Raw genomic sequence first — 21,832 nt, 5'->3', positions numbered from 1 at the left:
CATATGGAGGCCAGACTGGAATAAAACAAAGATATCTGCTTAAAAATTCAGGGCCTATCTCCACTCCTGCTAAAGATGCTGGGACTTTTCAGAGGCCCCGCAAGCACAGAGGTGAGCGCTCTCTGCCTCTCATGTGTCTCAGCACAAACCCTCTCTAGGATGAGAGTCACTCAAGCATGTTATAAGCACAGACTGTGCTCCCTGCTCCCAGGAATAATTTCTAGTTGAGATAGCTTGCGGTCTGATTCAAAGTCCTCAGGAAAATAAGACAACCTTTTACTCATATTGAACTGCAAAGAAGGCGTTTGGGGCAGCTGGAGGGTGAAAGCTTTGGCCTCCATTACTATTATTTTCCGTAATGGCAGGTAGGACAGAGAAATCTATTTTTTCATTGCATATTTGAGCTCTGAGGAAACAAAGAGGAAGTGACAACCATCTTTTCAGAAAGACAAGCTGCTCAATACACAGCATGGCTCATTCCGACTTTCGGGGACTGATCTGAACGCTCTGAGCGTATGGAGACATTTCAGGTATCATCTCTAGCTGTACAAACTGCTACCAGGGCCTCCATTTCTGGTGGTCTTTCTGACACACGCTACCTGCTGGAGATGCAGGTGTTTTGCTCGGGCTGCTGTGGGGTGTGGCAGTCCCAGCAAGGCTATTTCCCATTAGGTAACAAGGAACACAACAGCTCCTGAGAAACACAGCCCTTGCCCTCCCGCGCCGGATTAGGATTTGGACAACAGACAGAGAAATGAAGGAGCCTGTCCTCTAGGAACGTGAACCATGCCATAGATCATTTCTTGTGGCAGTCATTACATGGATGGTAACAGGACATAGCTAAAGTGGAGGACTTCCCTACGTATCACCACCCAACATGCTCTTTCGAGCAACAGCTTATTCTTAAGCAATACTGGTTAAGCAGCAAAGCAAGGCTAAAATTGAGCTGTACCTCTCGCACGCTCAGAGGCTTCTGCATCCCTTTACGTGAAGAGACTAGAAGGTAAGGTACAGCCAGCCACCCCCTTCCAACCTCCCATGGAGAGCAGGGAGATGTACCACCCCAACAGCCACAAACCATGGGTCGAGCCGGACACCGGTCTGCCCAATGGACAGCCATATGATTGAAGACAAGGTTTGCTCCTTACGGGTGCATACAGAATATGTTGCGCAGTAAAAAGAAAACGGCAAAATTAAACACATGCAATGCTTCAGGTCTTTATTGTTGCTGTAGAGTAACTGGTACATGGTTAAAACATTCTAATATACTCAGTGAACTCTGAAAACTAAGGCTTTCTGTAGGTTTGTAGTATCCTGGTGTTTCCTTTCACACCGTGTACATATAAAATCAAGTTATAAAAACACGATCTTTTTTAAACACCACAGATTGATGCAATGCACAAAACTAGGAACTACATTTTGTATGATCAAGACAACACTTTAAAGACCAGCTTCGGGCCTTGCAACTTTGAAGCCAAGAGAGAAGTGTTTTGGTCTGACATCCTGCTACCTAGATGAGCTTGATGACAAACACAGATGGCAGGACTTCAACCTTCTGTTCTGAGCAGAAAGAAAGAAACCCGTGATGTTGATGAGGAAACATTTGATTGAGCAAACGAAAGCACTATCCTTAAAGCACATCATTGATCTCAAATAACATAAGCAAGACCTAGCAAGACCTGTAGGTCCCATAGACAGAGTAGTCACTGCTCTGTCTACTGTGGCTGCTGGGACTACAACAGAAGGTGAGCCATGACAAACGTGCTAATGAGTGAGAGAAGTCTCGGTGCCAATATGTGTTCCATGAAAGAGGGGGTGTGTGACTCCTGGAGTACTAGCACCTTTAACCTAACAGCACTGACAACATTTCAAAGTGATTTACCCAGCATAGAATCATAGAATCATTTTGGTTGGAAAAGACCTTTAAGATCAAGTCCAACCGTAAACCTAAAACTGCCAAGTCCACCACTAAACCATGTCCTTCAGTGTCACCTCAGTGTACTCTGAATAGGGAAACAGGGTAAGAACAAAATAGTCCCCAAAACCCCTGTATATTAGAACCTTTTGAGTAAAAAGCTACATTTTGACCAAAGAGGAAAAAAAAGCATTCACAGAAAGATCTTCCCCCAGTTCCTTAACCACTTTTTAAACAAAGAAGCTTCTATATCCACAAACCTTTTTCTTTTTATTCAATTTTTTCTTCCCTGTCTTGCATTTCTAATTGAGCTGGAAAATGACGCACATAATCTGAAAATTTACATCAGTCACAAAGCCAACACCCCTCCCTGGGAGAGGAGGATTCTTCACTTACCACGTGCTGCCCTGCATCATGGAGCCAGGCACTGCAAACGTGACATTAGCAGCTGACAAGAAGATTATTCTTTCTCTTTGATCTGAATACATGAGAGAGAAGGATGAATTACAGATTTGCAGGATGTTTACCACATTACAGTAGCTTACGTGTTTGGCTCCAGCTGGGAGAAAACCCCTTGTAAGGGTCAATGATGGATTGCATTTGATTTCATTTTCAGAGCCCAACTCTAATCACACACAGACGTAAATCTTTCACTGCTCCATGACCAAGACTCACACGGATGTTTCTGATACATTTGATGACACCACAAAGCTCTCTGAACGACTGAGAAAAGCGTAACTGGTATTTACGTCACCAACATGTATAACCTGTCCTCTGAAGTCATTTCTGAAGACTATGTTAAGGCTATTGGAGTAGGCTGGCCATGGTTACTCCTGGTATGAATGCACAGCCGTGGCTCAGGACAGACTAGAAGAAGCCTTTTAGGTCTCCTCTGCATTAACCATAAATGAGGTTTTTAGGTTTTCCCTTGCAGCGAGTTACCTGGATGTGCAGGGAACTGCACCAAAGCAGAGTATTAGGCGAACTAAAACCAGGCTATGTAGATGTAAGCTGCAACCATGCCTTTGATGTCACAGGATTAAGTTTTAAAAAGTCCTCATAGTGCAGAAAGGACCTCCTTCCACTTGTGACAATGAAACACCAGTTGTCAGTCGTCAGGTACTCAAATATAAATATGAAAAAATCATTAAGAAACATAACCCTAAATATAAACCTAGTTTTATTTACTTTTAAGAAAAAAGGGATTAAAAAAATTAGAGTAAAACAGACGGCTTCAAGTACTTTCCGCATAATAAACAATTAGTTATTATAAGCATAGATTAAAAAATACTTGTCACCTTGCAAGGGACAGTTGAATAGAGGCTGGTGATTAGTTAAAAAAATGGCCTTTGATACAGACAGCATGTTTAGTGTTGTAATTTAGAAGAAGACAGATGTGTCTACCATGCCGACCCAATACTTGAGATATTCAGCATAGTACAAGATACATTTTGCACTCTGTACTTTCACATTTCATGGCAATGCCACTCAACATATGGACCAGGCCATCTCGGTTTAGCTCAAACAAGCCTTCATGCAATAAACAACAAATATTTAGTAAGTCAGGAAGGTTTTGCAGCAATACAGTTGATAAAGTGGTCTAACATTTTTGAGGTTGAAAAACAAACCTAACATGAAGTGTCTCTTAAGAGCCGGCAATGTTCATGTCTTTTACTATGCGAACATGAACATTACTTTTTTTTTATACAACAAAGAATACACTTGAAAGTGCCTTGTCTGAGTTTAAGCCTTCATATTTTCTGAAAGTCATGAAAATAAGGGAAAGTGTTACAGGGGGAGCCCCAAAAGAACCCCCAAAAAATCACGAAGGAGGTTGGAAAAGCAATGATGTCATCAGGCAATCAAAAAGATGCAAAGGGAAGATGTAGCTCAATTTCCCTGTGCTGTGATAAGTCCGAAACCCATCTCTTGTACCTATAAGGAGACAACCATTGCATCAGATGCATTTCAGCATGTCTGGCTGACACACACGGAACAAGCAGTCTTCCTGATTATGTAGATGGACACTTGAAATGCCTAAGGAAGCAATGTGAAAACAAAAATAAATGCTTTAAAAAAAAAAAAAAGATATCTTCCCTACTGTGAAAAAGAAATAAAATGTTTTCAATCAAATAATGTCTACAAGGAGACCTTGTTGAAAAACATTTGCCAGCTACTCAGAGACACTTATTTTTGCCTCTATGAGGAAAAAACACCAATAAAACAACAAAAAAACAGCTCCCCTATCCCGCAGCTCTGTATACTACAGTAGGAACAAGACTCTCACAGCTAACAGGGAGACCAAATAACAGTATGAAACAGTGAGAAATCAAAACTTAGCTGCATAGGTCTATTAAATAATCAGTTAAGACTTAAATGGAGGCAGAGCCAGCACTGTTTTCTGTACTACAGCACAAGACTGCAAGGCTTAGAAATCCTTCCGAGTGACCAAGCCAGAATAGTTGAATAGTGGTAGGTTCAGTAGTGTTTGGAAAAGCTTATAGGAAAATATTATTTTAAAATAAGTTTGAATATTTGAAATAGAAAAAAGAAACAGAACAACTTCTCCTCCAACTTCCACCTACCATCAAAACACTGTTAAACTTACCAGCTTTCCAAATCTGGTGCTTACTTTACAACAATGTGATTATACAGAAATCATACATCTGTCTCTTAGCTGGACAGTTTGGGTTTCTACATGAAAGTTCAGTGCATGTCACATTTATTAACGTCCTTATGATTGTTCAATAATCCAGCAATTTGTTTCTTAATTACAGCAGAATGCAGTTGCTAGCTGCTTGCAAGAGCAATGTTGAAATTACATTCAGAGAGAAAAACTACCATTTTCACGTATACCAATAACTAACGTTTTTCTTTCTCTTCACAGAATCAAGTGCAAATGTCTAACAATGGCGATAGTAAAAGACAATTCTCATGCAAAAATTCTTCCCTGTGCATAAAATTTGCAGGACATCTCAAAACCACCTATTTTTACGTCTTTCTCTACCCCAGAACTAATTGTTTTTTATTTTCGTGTTGTGAAATTTCTGTTGCTTTCTAAAATATTGATGACAAGCGAGTTCAATTAGCTCCAGGCCACCAAATATCTTTTGCTGCACAACAAAAAAGATGATCATGGCTGCAAAATACCATCGTGCAAAGCTGTACAGGTACAGCAGCACAAGCATACCCAGTGGGAACACCGTCCAATACAGGAGTGAGATGCACTTAACCGTGAGGACCCTGAGCTCAGATTTACACGGTGGAATAATGCTTTGCCCTGTTGCACCGAAGCATTTTCCATCTTCATAGAAGTGTCGGAGTCTCTCCTCTTTCTCTTCCCAACGCTTCCGGCACCAAAGCTGCAGCTCCTCCTTAGAAGAGGGCACTGTCTCTATGGGGTATCTCTGGACGTGGAAGTGGATCTCCTTTGGGAAGTTTCCATTCAAAAGGTGCTTCTCTGTCTGAGGAATGTTTTGGGGGTATGCCACAGTTATGTCATGGATAGCATCGAGATTGTCACCTAGAAGAAAGGTTTAGAGGAAAAAAGATCAATACAGATCATGCAATGGTCAGAACACTAATTCACTTCAAGGCGTGGCTGAAAACTGTCCAAATTGTGGCAGAAATCCCAAAGATACTATGGGATAGCTATGCAGAGTATGTTTTATCTGCTACAATCGTCAAAGGCTGAAAGGTCAAACTTCTCCCAATCATTATCTGTTCTGAATCTGAGCAAAAACTTTGGGAACAAAATTATACACAGTACAAACTAACGTAGAATTAGAACAGTGAGTAAGAGGATAAAGTCAAATTTAAAAAAGAGAAGATGCACATTTGGTCTTGAATAAAGAGCACAGTATGTGAGACTAATCTTCAGTTATTCATACCTGTGCTGCAAGCCAAAACTGCTTTTAACTAACAAAATACACCCTAGTGTATGTTCCTGTGAACACTGAAAAAGATTCAGTTTGATCTGGAGCAAGCAGCATACACAATCCTAATTCACCAAAGACTGAGAAGACACATGTGAAACATACACCAGCTTAATACCAGGAGCTCATTAAATCTCTGGTATCTCACAAAGGATGAGTAGTATCTCTGTAGCTCAGCCAGCTTTGCAGAGCACTCCCGTTAACACAATTTCTTTAAATCTGACCAGCCAGTACTGTAAGGAGGTGAGCTGCTGCTTACTGCATTCCAGAGCTGGTAAAGACAAAGTACAGCATAAATGGTAGGAAGCCTAGCTTTAAGTAAACCACGTACAGTTAGCTATTTGGGTAAAGTGAGTATAGTTAGCCACTTAAAAAGCAATTGCAGATTAGAAATTCAAGGGAATACTGATGAAAACCCCCTCCACTTTTCATTACCATGCTTGATAGAGCCAACGTTCTTGGAAGGATATCAGTATCACCAAAGTGGGATTTGCTAGCTGTCCTGGTTTCAGCTGGGATAGAGTTAACTGTCTTCCTAGTAGCTGGTACAGTGCTATGTTTTGAGTTCAGTATGAGAAGAGTGTTGATAACACTGATGTTTTCAGTTGTTGCTCAGTAGTGTTTAGACTAAAGTCAAGGATTTTTCAGCTTCTCATGCCCAGCCAGCGAGAAAGCTGGAGGGGCACAAGAAGTTGGCACAGGACACAGCCAGGGCACCTGACCCAAACTGGCCAATGGTGTATTCCATACCATGGGACGTCCCATCTAGTGTAGGAACGGGGAAGTGGGGGCTGGGAATCGCCGCTCGGGGGGACTGGCTGGGTGTCGGTCGGCGGGTGGTGAGCAATTGCACTGCGCATCATTTGTACATTCCAATCCTTTCATTATTACTGTTGTCATTTTATTAGTGTTATCATTATCATTATTAGTTTCTTCTTTTCTGTTCTATTAAACCGTTCTTATCTCAACCCACGGGTTTTGCTTCTTTTCCCGATTTTCTCCCCCATCCCACTGGGTGGGGGGGAATGAGTGAGCGGCTGCGTGGTGTTTAGTTGCTGGCTGGGGTTAAACCACGACACTAGCGCATCGTTGTACTAAATGTTTTTGCACTTTTTAAATACCCTCTTTATACCCCGGCCTCTGACCAGACACTCTTTTTAGATTTCATAAAGTAAATTCTGCTAGTGTAAAACTGATCTAAAAATAGGCGCATGGTGCACTAGATGTTGCATAACTGTTAAGTTCTGCCAGCAGTGATTTATCCCACTGTTTTTATTTGGCTGGCTGGCTCGGGGCAAAATAGAATTGGAGACTAAAAGCTGTCTCCAGTTGCAGCAATTGAAGACTTTTGCTCTCACAGATGATGTCACTTCTTGCAAAGATGATCAAAACCTACTCTTTAGCCCTGCTCCCTCCTTTCATTTGCTCCCCTTCCCTGGCATTTTTGGCTTTCTTTTACAGCCCTAAAAATGACAAGGACAGAATAGAAAGTTACTTTAAAAGGCTATGTTCAAAAGGATCTATCTAAAGTGCAACTCCAAATATCACAAGAGGGGGAAAAACCCTATTCGGCCTTTGAAGAGTATTTTATAACTGTGCTGTCTTGTAACGATCTCTCTTGGACGGTTTTGTGGCAAGTTACTTGAGTTTTTAAAGAGCTATATATGGCTCCTAGGAGGTCTATCAGAGCAAAACTCAATACTCCAGCTTTTGTCTAGCTACAGGATGACATCCTATCTAAGCAGAGAATCACTGTATTCTGTACAGGTAAAACCTTACAGATCACGTTCCAGGAGATGCCAAAATTGAATGTGTCTCAGAAACCCAGCCCTTACAAAGGGAAATGATGGCCAGCCTGCTGCACCTTAGCACAAAGCATTTTGAGAGCAGCTTGCATTTTTCATCCCACTACTCCAAATATTTCTGCCATCAGAAAGAATTACAGTCAGCCTACAGGACAGACATCCCCTAGTTCCCAGCCTAACCAGGGGAAGGGCTGCTACATATGCCTCTAAGAGAGATCCATCTCTTACAATCTGTCTTCCTCCTGATCCTCCATAGCTCCCCAGGTCCTAGTGGCACATAAAACCTACACACTTGACCTCAAGAGGGAGGCCAGAAAAGTTCAGTCTTCCTCAGGTCCTTGTATGAAAAAAGCCTTCTATGTAAAGAGTTTGGGGCTACATGAGTTTCTCACCCATCTTGCAGTCATTTGTGTCTTTGCAGCTAAACAGTCAGCCTACCATTACATGCAAATGTTCTTGAAAAATCAAGGCTTTACACATAAGGATCACCGGCATACAGACCACCAGCGATAAATTATCAGATTTGCTTAAGACACAGATTTTCTGACTCCGTGCAAGTGGGACTGACAGGACCGGGCAGGACTCCCTGCACGCACACAGCTGGTCTGATCTCTTCAGCATGCAGATAGATTTCTGCCCGCAAATTCCTGTTCAGAAACAGGGAAGCCTCTACTCCTTACCTATGGATTTGTAGCACCCCCAGACAGAGAACTTCCAGCAGGGCTTCACGCCAGACTGTAGAAGGTCTACACTACATTACAGCTTCTAAATTAGTTACTCAGAACAAAGCTCAAAGAGCTGCATACAGGAGGGTGGACACATTACTCTTTCTGCATTACAAACAGGGACACCAAGGCAAAGGATGATTACGTGTTCTGCTCAGTGTGTCCACCTTGAACCAGTATCTCCTAATTCCCAGCTGCAAGCTTCACCTATTAAAGTATATTTTAAACAAGAAGTGAAACTTCAAAGGTAGATTTAGCATATCTGAAAGCACAGAAACATCAGAAAGAGAGAAGACCAGAATACCAGGTTTCACATGCAAGAGGATTAGAGCCTTTCTCAATAGTCCCCTTGTTTGGGTCATACATATTTAAAAACTCCACACAAATGGCAGCCCGAAGCTTTCGTTCCCTGGCAAGGCAAGTATGTGGAAAAGACCAGCTCCCACCAGTTTTCTACAGCTGTTGAAAGAAGCATACCCTGCTAGTATTACGTGCAGTAAAGTGGATCCACACTGTACACTTGAACAAAAAGGTTCTGCATATTGTCTGCTGATTTATCAACAACAGCTTTTAATACGGACAGGGTCAATGCATCACTGCCAGACATGCTACAAGCAAATCTGCTAAAAAGAAGAAAAGTTACCGCAGCAGATGAAGGTAGACCATTCGTGAGCAGGGACAAAATTCCCTTAGGCTAGGTTTAATCAGGCAGTTTTGAACCTGCATCCTTGGCTAGAGCATCTTTATTGTCTCTGTTCCCCTCTCAAGTTAAGCTCATTCTCTCTGCAGTCTGGAGATACCTAACGGCACATGTTTCAGATCAAAAGCAAGGTGCCAGTCAACCAGCAAATGAAAGTGTTCCTAAGTGAAGATGCAGGGCAGTCACTGATTTTAAAGATTTTTATCCACCTGAACTTAAAGATCTGCTTAAAAAAACTGCTTCTGCACATTTAAGAAGAAATTGCCCTAAGGGAAGCCACATCATTCTACTTCTATAATGGGTCAAAAACGAAGTAGGCAAGCATATTTGTTCACAGTTCAGAGAAGCTGTCCGTGGACAAACCACTTTTTGCAATGCTTTTAGTGACATCTGAGGGATCTTCTTTATCCTGCATGTATCCACATCCCATTGGGAGAAGGAATGAAGGACAGAGAAAAATCAAATAAAGTTTGCTGTTTTGCATCTGAACTCTAATTAAGCTAAGAAACTGCCATTAAGGCTAAAATGTCAGGCAGGTAGCCCAGCTCTTCAGGACAAAGAGACACCAGTTTCAGTAGCTTTACAGTCTCATGACTTTCTTCCTGCAGTAGTAGAACTATATATCCTTCATACCCATGAGCAATATTCTGTCCTATGCTTTACAAAAGCACCTCAGAAAAGGAAAGCTTACTACAGTGCTCAGGAGCGAAGATAAAGTTTATTTGCAATTGTTGTTAAGCAGCTATAAACTGCATAACATGCAGATGATGATTAATCCATGTGGCAGTCTCCATTTTGGGATGACAAAATGCCTCAAAAGCACTATTCTTTTTCTTTTTAAACTTTCTGCGCTCCAATCAAAGTTGTTTATATTTCAGGCTCTGTTGATACACAACATTACTTCAAGCGATTACAATGCACAGCTGGTTGCTTTGGGCATTGCGCTCAGAGGTGGCAGAGGAAGAACTTGCCAGGCTCATGACCAAAATAACAGTATTAGAGAAAGATGCCTTCTTTTAAAAAACATTTCAAAGGAAAAACGAGGACATTTTCTTTCACTATATCAGCTGTTCCATCAGAATTTTTATTCTACTTTAGCAGTTGCAGCGTCAGGTAGCCCAGTAGAGGTGAGGTTGCTGCAACTCCCTGCCCCAGCTAGGAGCAAGTCCGAGCACGTATTCCCAATACACACACACACACACAAATACACGTGTACAATGCACAGGCACAGACAGACAGTCATGGATCAACATGGACAGAAAACACATCACTCAAGCAAATAAAATGGCCTCAGCGTGTTCCCCGCTCTGGTTGATCGGGATAAAGGTCTGTCAGTGGGAATTATATACATATATACAGGCTACGCATCCCTCTAGCAACTGGCCCAGCGTCCTTGGTCCTCCCAGGTGCTGGCACCTGGACACACGAGCCCCTGGGGCCACAGCCCCTCTCCAGTGGCTGGTACAGACCCCTTGCACGGACACACACGCGCTGTCAATCCCTTCATAGACACTCAGGGCCACCCAGTAGCTGGTCTTCAGATCCTCTCTTCTCCAGCTGCCTCGTGCAGAGACAAACATACAAACTGGTCTCAGTTGAGCCTAGACCCCGCAGTTTCCTCAGCTGCTGGCTTCTGGACCTTGCAGTCCCTCCAGTAGCCAAACTGTGACCATCTGACCTCTCCAGTATCTGACCAAGACTTATGGCCGCTTTGATACTTGGCTCCCAAGCCTCTTACCCTACTCACCTGCTAGTCCTGCTAGTCACTAGTGATCACACGCTGACATATGCACCCACATGACAGACATGGACCCTGGTCCCTCCAGTTGCTGGCACTTGGACCTCCATACGCATACCCACAGAGTCCCCTCACCCAGGAAAACAACTAGAAATGGGGTTTAATGAGAAGATGGGACAGACTGGGCTGATCAGGCGCAAGGCAATTGTACTGATACGCGACACGGGACCAGCCCCTTTTACCCTTTAATTCCTCTATTTTCCCAAACTTGTTCCTCCCAAACCACCTTGAACCATCCCTTTCCCCGCTTTTGGTTCCTCCCCTAAATATCCCATAATAAATCCTGTACAATCCCCAAATGCTCCTCTTGGGCATCCTGTAACGAGTCCCAGAGCCCTGCAAGCAGTAACGCCCCTCAGTCTGTAAGGTGATGGACAGGAGCTTCTCCCGTTGACTCACTGTGATGGGTGTCATGCCTGGCCCACAGGCTAATGGCTCCCCCGTGACAGCCCTTGGAGGAGCCAGGGTAAGGGCTCTCTTTCTCCATCTGGCTTTTGGGGTTTTCCCTGCCTGCCCTTGTGCCTCTGTGCTCCTTTGCATGTGTGCAGACAAACCTTTTATCTCAACACCTACTATAAAACCTTACAACCAAGACCATCTTATTAGGTTCAAAGTAAAGATGTCATAGGTAAACTGAAAGTTACTTTTAATTGTGTGTGTTCAGTAATACCATGTCAGCACAGTATTTTAATTCTAGGGGGAAAAAAACCAGCCTGAATGTAAAAGGCATGATTAAACTATTTTCAGCTTCTTTCAAACACATTTGCAAAGAGAATATTGCAAGGCAGCTGCAATTGGTGAAAACTGCCAGAAGTGATGCTCAGCTCCACAGCACAGTCCCAAATAAGTGGGCTGGTTGGATGGACCCATCCCCTCTGCTATAAGCATCGCTTTGGGAGCTCATGCACTGCTCGTTCCTCAGTTATGATTCATGTCAACAACAAGGGCACTTTCTTGCCCGTACCCAGGACTGGGCAATGCTGAGCAAGCTCACCGTGAGACAAAAGGATCTATAGAAGCAGTGACTTGAGGGCCAAAATGATGATTCAGAACAGAAGCTCTTAAAGCCAAAACGACCATCAGTAAGCCAAAAATGACGAGGGGCCCCAGGCAAATCCATGCAATGAACTGCTCAGACTCTTCAGCAGCCTGGAAAGAGAACAGGCAGCTGAGTCTCCTTACCATCAACAGTGGTGGCTATTACCCATTTCCACCCCTAGCAAGGATCTCAGCAGCCACAATTTGTCCTACTTTAGTTATCATTGACATTACTTTAAATCATACAAGGATTATAGAGTCTCTTCCCCTGCACTGATCCAGCAGAGAAGATGCTATTCTTAACCACAGTACATCACAGAACAGCACGCTGATGAGTTGCTGAGCCAGAACGGGAGAGGTATACTGAGATGCTCTCACAACAAAATATTCATGATCACCTTAAAATAAGCTGTTCTGTGAAAATTGGGACCAATATGTGAGGCCCTTGCCCATTCCACCTCCCAGCACAATGTAACTATGCTTCCTCCTGCAAAGCAGCATACCTGTCCCTTCACCACACAGCTCTAGATGCTTCATACATTTCCATGCTTCCATAGAACACTGGCTATAGCTTTCCCACCCACCCCTTAATATCCTCAACCCTATATACATTTCCTTAGGAAACCCAACAGAAGGAGGCTTGGCATTTCTGTAAATAAACTGATCAGCAACATAACCAAACCAAAGATGGAAACAAGTAAAACAAAACTAGTTATGTTTCCCAATATCTGAGTATTGTACGTTAGCTTTGAAACAAAGATACATTTTTGGACATTAAAACAAAAGCCATCTAAAACTGCTTACTGAGAAATATTACTGTCTTGGCTCCTGAGATTCGAGTCATTTTTCTTTGAGAACACAGTATCAGGAGGGAGCAGCTTCAAGGATTTACAGCCCCTCCTGGGAAGTATCATCCTCGTGAAGATTTAAAACTTCAGGCAGCCCTCTTTAAAGCAGCGGTGTCAGCCAGGGTTAATCTAAATCACTTTCAACTCAGCAGTTATTGGAAATCTTTTTTGGGTAAGTGTAGCAATCAAATAAGCAAACAAAAAAGACAGAATGATAATGCTGGCCTTGATTAACAGAGAAGAGTGATCCTGCATACCAATTCTTTCTGTAGCTATCTGATTTTCCACCTGTTGTGATAGAAGGAGAGAGGAAGACTTTCCATCTGCTGACACGAAGGAGTTAAGAAAACTGCACCTCTTATCCTTGAGGGTGGGAGCCTGGGGAAGGGACAGCCCTGCCTGCTTTCTGCTCCCCAGCAGGAAGGAAATGTGCTCTGGGTGCTGCATACAGCAGCAGAGAGGACTACTGGCATCCCCTACCAGGTACCTCCAGCCCGGCTGGTACAAAGATCAAGAGATATAAAGACATCCTCATTGCTATCAGCAATCATTACATGTGCTTAATTTTTTTGTTAAATACATTTAAATCACATAGCTTTGCAGCCTGATGCCACATCTCATTAAGGTGTAAAACAATACCACTAACTGAAGTTGTTGGGGGGGTAGGGAGGCAGGAATCTGCTTTGACTTTGAAATCTCTGTAAATACCTCATTTAATTATTTTAAGATCAGACAGGAATGTTGTCATCGTCTAATCTGATCTTCTGAATAACACAGGCCACAGAAGCTTATGCAGAATGCTTTCGGTTTTGCCATAGGATGTTCTAAGACAGACATCCCCGCATTGCCTTAAAGCTTTTAACATGAGATAGGCAATTCCTCTAATTAATCAGGGGGGCATGTGTGTCTGTGTACACATTATTTCTATACTTTTAGCTCCTGACCATACAACTCGGCTAAATTAAAGAGCTGTCTATGCTCATATACATAAGCCTCGGTCCAATCTGCCAACCTCGTAAGTTGCTCCTGAACAAACTAAACCTACTGAGCTTCTGAAATCTCAATATGAAGTGTGTTTTTAAAAGCTCAAATCCCTCTTGTAGCTCTCTGAATCTCTTCTAACATTTCAACATACTTTTCAAAGCATGGGTACTGGAACCAGGTAGAGTTTTCCAAAACAGCCTCATTAAGTCCATATGCAGATATCTAGTACCAACATTCCTACTTGTTTTTTATTTTTATGCCTCCAAAGACTACATCCTTTCTTGTAGCTACAACACTGCTGTTAGCTGCTATTTAGCCCGGTTTATTAAGCATTATAGAGCCATTTGCCACATCCTGGAAGGCAATTGAGCCAGCAAGCTACAGCGAGCATGCCACAGCAACACTTGGGTAGGACTCGAAGTGACATGCAACAGGGCTGAGATGCAAAACCCACCGTTCTGCAATGCAAAGCTTGCTGAGCCTCCATGGCTGAACAGGGCAGCCTCCTCCCACAGAGACAAGACAACGCTGAAACGGTAAGGGGAGCTGGCAGGTACCGCTCCCCAGTTTCTGGGAAATTTCTTCCAGGTGAGGAGAATACAGCCTGGCACACCGTCCATGAAAGGTGTAGATCCCCAGTTAAGTCAGGGCACAAAAACAAGCTATGGGCGAGTTTTTCCACTCTCACCTGTGACAGAGCCTGAGATTCTCCCGCCCTAGGCTGGTGTCTGCTAATCAGCTTCACATTTGTTGCTTTAACATGCCTCTCCCCTCACCCTCTGCATAAGCCAAAAAATAAGGAGCACTGCAGTTAAGCAAACAACAATTTACCCAAATTCCACCCCTGCTTTTTTTTTTAATCAGCATCACTACACTGAACTTGTAATGCCAATAAAATCTAGTCGACTTAAATGCTTCTTACAGATTGAGCGATTCTCTGCAGGACTATAAACCAATGTTACTACGGCAGCAGGAGTAGATCTCCCCTCTTTTCTATTTGAATGCAAGGAATGCTCTTTTCTTCAGCAGACACACCTGCCAGCTCTCTTCCTCCTCTCCAAACCAAATCAGAGCTAATACAAGAAGGAAGATACAGTGTAGTTCAGTTATGGTATGAGAAGTCACTACTGTGGGAAAGCTGGGAAAGCTAAGAGCAGATCAAGAAGTATATTATCCTGGTCTGCAAGTTAAGATATATCAAGTGCTAAACGGATTCTTAGTTCGTGGATTAAACTGTACAAAAATACTTAGACACATGTTGAGCCGAAGCAAAATACAGAAGATTTAGCTCATAATTACTGCAGGCATTGTTAGCACAGCTATGCTTTATGGGATAAATACAAATATGGGTTGTGGTGCTAATTTCATGCGCTTCAGAGCAGCTTACAACCTCCATTAAGGTTTTACAGATACAACTCTATTTTGCCACCCCCGCAGACGTGGGCCCTCTGACCCAGCTGCTATCAAAGCCACAGCCAGCTCATCTGGAACACCGCATGTGGCTCCTGGGTACCGCTGTCAACACAAACCGACTAATGACTTCAGGAACCGAGTTTGCTCATTTAAAAGAGAAATCTCTGAGCAGATGAGGGAAGGGTGCACAGGAGAAAGAGGGGACCCAGCTATTGCGATGGGGAATGTGCCGACCCAGTGGCTCTATCCCCCAGACTGCCCGGGGGGCTGTCACCCTTTGGTCTTCCCTCCCCAGCTCTGAAGGGTTATTTAACGAATTGCAAAGTAAAAGCTGTTTGAGCTATAAATAAAATACAAAATATGTGGAGAGGAGGGATAAAAGGGTTGGAATAACAAGTTATTTTCAGTCACTAGGGATGACCAGGCATAACTGACTCACCACTCTTTACTCTATCATTCCCAAACTATATTTATGAAATCCATATGACCAAAATGCCATGTTTATTCCCCTGCCTGCATATCTGCTCTCTCCCGGCCTCTCATACTACAAATCTGCTCTACATACAGATATGGAATTTGGTTTTCATAGGTATGTTACATGTTAGGAAGGAGAAAACATGTTGTTTCCAGGCTTATAGTACACCACTACTTTTTCATATAGAAAAATGATATTTCATATAACAGACAGACACTGACGCACTGGTATGCGACTCTCCAATTCCACTAAGCTCTAACATGAATTTCCTGGCAAACAGCCAACAAACTCAGATGAGAATCACAATTATGCTTGAAATGAAGATAATTTACTATACTGCAGTGAAATCCTTTTAAAAAGCATCACATGTACCCTATCTTGTCATGATAAGATGTCTTGCTAGACAGGCAAATGTACATAAATTAGGAAATGGCTGATTTATTTTTATTTTTAAAATGAAAACTAAACTAGTCATCCAAGTATTTCTGGAAAGCTAAGTATCACGACAATTAAGCAAAAATAAGACATCAAATACCCTTAAAATAAATCACACACACACACACACAGAGCTTATTCTTATCTTTAATATAACAGACTATCCACCTAATTCCTCTGTTACTTGTTGGGCATTTGAAATCACTGGGAATCTGAGAAAGAAGTAATCCACCCCTTTACATTTGTTTGCTCTCTGCCTGGATGAACAATCTCTTTCCAACGCAGATGGAATTACATCGATCTCTAAAGCAGAAAACACATCCCTATTCGAGGTAATCCAGTTCTGCCAGAATTCAGCTGTTGCATCTGCAATTTCCACTGTCATTTCTGACTGGCCTCACTGAGTTAACAGTAAAGCAAAACACTCTGGAACAGTTTACATGCACAACTGCCATACCAGTGATGCTCAACATCACAGGATGTTACTGCTAGGTAAACAATGCAGGTGGCTTAAAACCTGGAATGTTTGCAGAAATGCTACAGTTTTAGAGATGTAAGGAGCAGCAGTATGTATGAACTGCCATGTTGTAGCACAAAAGCATACATTAACTTTCAGCATCTCAATTAAAATACAAGCATTCAAGATGTTACCCTTCCCAATCTCCCTGTTCATTCCATTAGATGTTACTTATTTCCTCCTAATTCTACGGCAACCATTGCTTATACTCTTTTTAAATACATCTATCTTTTTTTTCAATAGTTCTAGGATTTGCCAGGATGTAGGGTAGGAATCTTCTCATCATTTTCTCATCATTTTTAATAATTTTCAAATTGTCTTGGATAGAGGAACATTACACTCCAGCCGATCTGCAGACTGATTGTGCAACTTATTTTGAGTCTTGTCTTTTATGAAGTCACTACAAAGCTAGTGTAAGACACTGTGAGGAGTAGACAAAAATAATTCACCACTGATATTCAGAAGGAAGCAGTTGTGGCAATTTTCGCTCGGTAATCAACAGATCAAAGTGCATCCTGTCTCCTCAGAAACGCCATGGACTTTTCACTTTCCATCAGCCCTTTAGTTCATGCCAATGGAAAGAAGGTGCTATGAATAGCATAACACCACCCAATGCAGTATTGCAACAGTAGCAATTAGTAAAGAAAAGAGATTTTATTCTTGGCTTCTTGTACATTACATCCACTTTCTTTTCTATAATTCAGACATCACGTTCAGCTTCCTTTCCTCACCTTACTCTATTTTTCCTCCTTTTTTTAATGGCTACAAATGAGTAACCTTATGTTAATTCAGTGCACTTCGCTATCTATTCTTATCACTACCCAAAGTCAACCGCTAGAGAGTACTCTTTAGCTGCTTAGTGACCTGACACTGTTTTATAACCCTGCCCTCTTCGAACTGTCCCAGGCATCACTCATGGTTAGTGCAGCCTTCAGCAGCCCGAGGAAGAGCAGTCTGGAATTAGGGGTCAACTTGGATTCCTCACAATACGAAAGATGGGCTAGATGATATACTCAGTACCATTATATTTGGGATACATGAGAAGAAACTGAAAATGCACTCAAACTTCTGAGAGATTCGCTATTACAAATACGGCCCATACCAAACCAAAACACTAGATGAAAATGTACCCTGCGCCAAAAATAGAGTATGAACTAGATGTTGAAAAAACACCTGCTAGCAGCCACCTCAAATATTTGGATGGAGTGCTTCCGCAGACGTCCTGAGCTGATCTCTCACATTTCATGCCTTGCCGATTTGTGCTATTGCCATTCTTGGTCACAGTGGTTTGTTTTCATTTCTGTGTACAAAGCAAGAGGAATGCAGAACAGCACCAGCAGCCTGACAAGAAGGCATAATTTCAGCACACAGAAAATTTTGAGGCTTATAACTTCTCTCTGATGGACATACACACTAAAGCCACATCATGCTTTTGCTCCACCTTGTTTTAAACCCAGGACAAAGATTTTGCTCTGAAAACATTTCATACTCTGCCGTTAGAAGAACTTCTGTCAGGAACATCTGTTTTATTCTCTGAATTTGCAGCTGAGGCATATTTATATAGAAACGAGCTCATCTATACATCTCACCAAGTGAAATCAGTTTGGGGCAGAAAAGCACTCGGGTTTCAATGAAGCAGCAAAGCCCTAGTCCTCAAATAGTCAACAAAACAGCCTCTAACATACTTTAATCTTCTGTTCTTTACTGTAACCATCTAGCTGTAACTTAACCCTTTGATATTCAACTCTAACACTACTAATTAAATTTCCATGGTTTTTTTCCTCTGCTGACCAACCACACAAACTATAGAGCCCCTTGATACAAGAGCATACAGCACTGTGCATAACAGGCATTTAGACCCATGACCGCCTACACTGAGATATGAACTTATTGTTCCAATCCCCTGGTGCTGAAACAGTTTCCACCAGACCATGATACACACAAGTGGACAAATCTTATTAAATTTAATCAGCCCAGTACTTGGGGGAGCCATCTTAATCAGAAAGGGATTTAATGAAAAGCCGCAACTCCAATGAATGCTCTTTAATTATGACTGGCTAATATTTATCCACAAAGAGGAATTTGTTTCAGGATTAGTCTGAGACCTGGAAGAAGCCAAAGACATCAATTTAATAATGGAATGCCTAATTAAACTATAATGGAAACCTAATTGTGATATACTGCTTTGTAGCGCACATGATTTATTTAGAACAATTGCTTTTCACTGGTCTCATTAGGGAAAGTTAAACAAAACACAATAGTAAAAAAGAAGAGGGAAAACCAGACACACTGGAACTTCCAAGATGATTATAATCAGCTGATGAAAGACAGTGACATATTTGTCAGATAAAGTATTGCCATCCCTCCACAGGCTGTGGTTAAAATTTCTAAAAAGGATAATGATTATATAGTTCCTTTCCTCCCTAATGACATGGGATCAGACCCAAACCCTACTGCAGCTACTTGGTGGAGCTCCTCTGGTGGAAAGGAGCCATAAAGTTGAAGGGTTTGACGGCCTTTGGATCCTCCTCATGCAGAGAAACCTCACGTAACACATGCACCCTCCCAGCCACTATGGAAGAGCAGCAGACAGGGAGAGCAACCAGCACAAACCCCCTCCAGCCCTTCCTTCCTGCCTGCAGCCTGCGAGTACGACTGATTGCTCTTCATCAGGATGCACTTCTTTAAGAAGGTATGGCCCTACAGGTATCCATGGCACATAACTGAGTGTCTCCTATTTTTTTTCCTAAATAAAAACCGAAAAGCTGCTCAAGCCATTCTTATAGTAAGACCAAACATCCTCCTGATTGCATCCTGATGGCACTGGGGTGGTGGTCCCCCCAGTAAAATGGGCTAGCTGCTGCCCCTCTCATTCACTCAAGCCAAGGTGAAGGACATGCACTGTTTGTCTGGCACTGCACTTCTACTGTGTCTATGCAAACAGCATTTCTTCCCTTCACTGGTAACAGTGCTAGGAAAAACGAAGCATGGAAAGGAGCTGCTCCTCCACCCTGCAGTGCCCTGCAGAAAACAGACACGGGGAGGTCCAGGAGCAGATGAGCTTCCTCCGACGGTGGCTGCTGGAACCGCTAATCAATGCCCTTAGCTCCAGCTCAGATAACGTTTAATTGGTGATGTGAGAATGGCTGAACCAACAGAAGCTGTCATGACAGTGCCGTGGAAAAGCAAAAGGGATGCTACATACCATAGGATCTGTGAAAACACAGCATCATGGCCTTGCTAATGAATGAGGATTGCAGTGATTTTAAATGAACAGCAGCAAAAAGATCTGTCTCTAGAAATAAAATTATTTGCTAAATGGTTTTGTTCCAACTACTGCTGTTCATAGAGATGCATAGAAAAATTATACTGAGGTCAATCCGCTGACTGAAAATGAGCAAAGACCGCTGAGAGTGCCTGAACAGTTATTCCTGTGCTCAGATGCAAGTTGAATTCTGGGCATCCATCTTGTACTTCCACATGTGTGATGCTGTCAGTCTGCCAGCCTGAGAAGTAAAAACTGAATTCCTACCTCAAGGACAGCAAGAGAGTCAGATACAGGCCAGCGTTCATCTTCAGATCTGGTCTCAGTATTGCAAGAACAAGGCTGAGAAAGATCACTTATACCAGTACACAATGGCCCAACACTGAGCCAAATGCATCGCTCTGCCCAAGGCAAGTAAGACCAGGTTTAGGCTCATAATCTATGCCTTGTACCTTCATGTTAAAGACGTGGGCTGCAGTGGGCTGCTAGTTTCTCATACAGATGAGAAGGCAATCCATGCTGGCAGCTGAAGTCACAGATGAGAAAATGTTGTAAATTGTTGTTGTACGGGCGCCTGAACAGAAGTCTAAAACTGGTTTCCTGAAAATAGCTGCTATAAACTTCCATCTCTGAACTCTGGCGGAACATTTAACTCCATTGGCACTGCATGCTAGAAAGCTCTGAGAGTAGTCATTACCAAAGTTTTTAACATTGCTTTTTGACACAAATATGAATATGTACATAACTAAACCACAATGAATAAAATCAATTTAGACAGTTCAATTTATTTCATAGGAATTACAGAAACAAATGGCCTGCAAGTTAAAAAGTCCATTGTTGTCAGCACACAATTGTTTTCCTTAAATATTTTAACTTGGGAAAAATGAAGCCCCCTAAATTTCACACAGTGCATTGAGAAGACAATGCTTAATTAAGGGGAGAAACTATTTGTCATAGCAGAAAATCCTTTTGTTTCCCATAAATATACTTTGCTATATCGAACACATTTGAGTTCAGAATCACTTTCCCTCAAGACCGCCTGAACAATGTCTCTGCTCGTTGCTCCCCCCAGGCTTACCACCGAAAGCACAAAAGGCATCGTGTAGCCCTCACTCCACAGCTTCCTCCACTGGCAGATCCCAAGGTGTACAGGAACAGCAGAAACTGGAAACACGCACATCAGTAGCACATCCCAGAACACTCCACGTTCCTCGGTAGTACTTTGGTATTTTCCCTCGAGTGCTTCTGTACGTAACATGGTTTACTACAGTCGACATCCAGCCTCACTAGTCTCAACATTTTGTCTCAATGGCCATGAACAAGCTAGACACCATCTGCACAGACTTTAGGTGAAGACTGCTATTCTCACTCATATTTGGTCTATGGACACAAACAACTGTGGAGAGCTTCAGCCAGGAGGGAGAGGACAAGAGCCCTCCTGACTACCAGTAAATGCACCAACACCTCTACTCTGGAGGAATGAGAGTCAGGGAAAAGACCTGGTCCAGGGCTGGTGGGAAACTCTGAACTGCCCGCAGGAAGGCTTTGCCATGCTACAGCACAATATCTTCATCAGCCACCAGCGACTGGATGTCTCCCATTTTCCATCCCAGTGGGAAAGAAAAAGGCTGTCCTTACAAACAGGAACAAAGAAGTTGCCACTGGTTCACATGGCAGGTCAACAAAGGTGGTGAGAGAGTTCAAGTTTACCTGAACAGCATAATCTCTCATCTGAGGAACAGTTAAAGTTAGACTTTTCAAGAGCTGCAGAATGATGAACTGCCAGTTGGTCTTTCACAAATAAATGATGGGGCAATGAAAAATCCAGTGTAGCTTGGCTGAGTTCAAAGACAGTTTAGATTTCAGAGGTAGTTCTGGTAAAAACCTTTCTCTCTGTGGGCAAACACAAGCAAAGGAGAACTTCAACAGCTTTGCTGTACTTTTTGAAACGTGGAAAGCATGACGAATGCTGAAACCCA

At 42.6% G+C, this 21,832-nt stretch overlaps 1 protein-coding gene across 9 annotated transcripts in view; it reads right to left on the bottom strand.

The window, feature by feature from the left end:
* Window positions 1-1,193: 1,193 nt before the first annotated feature.
* Window positions 1,194-21,832, bottom strand: part of LCLAT1 (lysocardiolipin acyltransferase 1) — a 125,007-nt gene continuing 104,368 nt past the window's right edge. For all 9 annotated transcript variants that reach the window (XM_052805653.1, XM_052805654.1, XM_052805652.1 and 6 more), the window contains one exon: window positions 1,194-5,438. In XM_052805653.1, coding sequence (XP_052661613.1) covers window positions 4,930-5,438 — 509 coding nt within the window. In that variant the 3' untranslated portion in view covers window positions 1,194-4,929. The remainder of the gene's footprint in view (window positions 5,439-21,832) is intronic.

The sequence above is a fragment of the Harpia harpyja genome, chromosome 13 (assembly GCF_026419915.1).
Source record: "Harpia harpyja isolate bHarHar1 chromosome 13, bHarHar1 primary haplotype, whole genome shotgun sequence".
In the NCBI taxonomy this organism is placed as follows: domain Eukaryota; kingdom Metazoa; phylum Chordata; class Aves; order Accipitriformes; family Accipitridae; genus Harpia; species Harpia harpyja.
The sequence above is the reverse complement of the archived record's forward strand: the minus strand, read 5'-3'. Positions and strand labels throughout refer to the sequence as shown.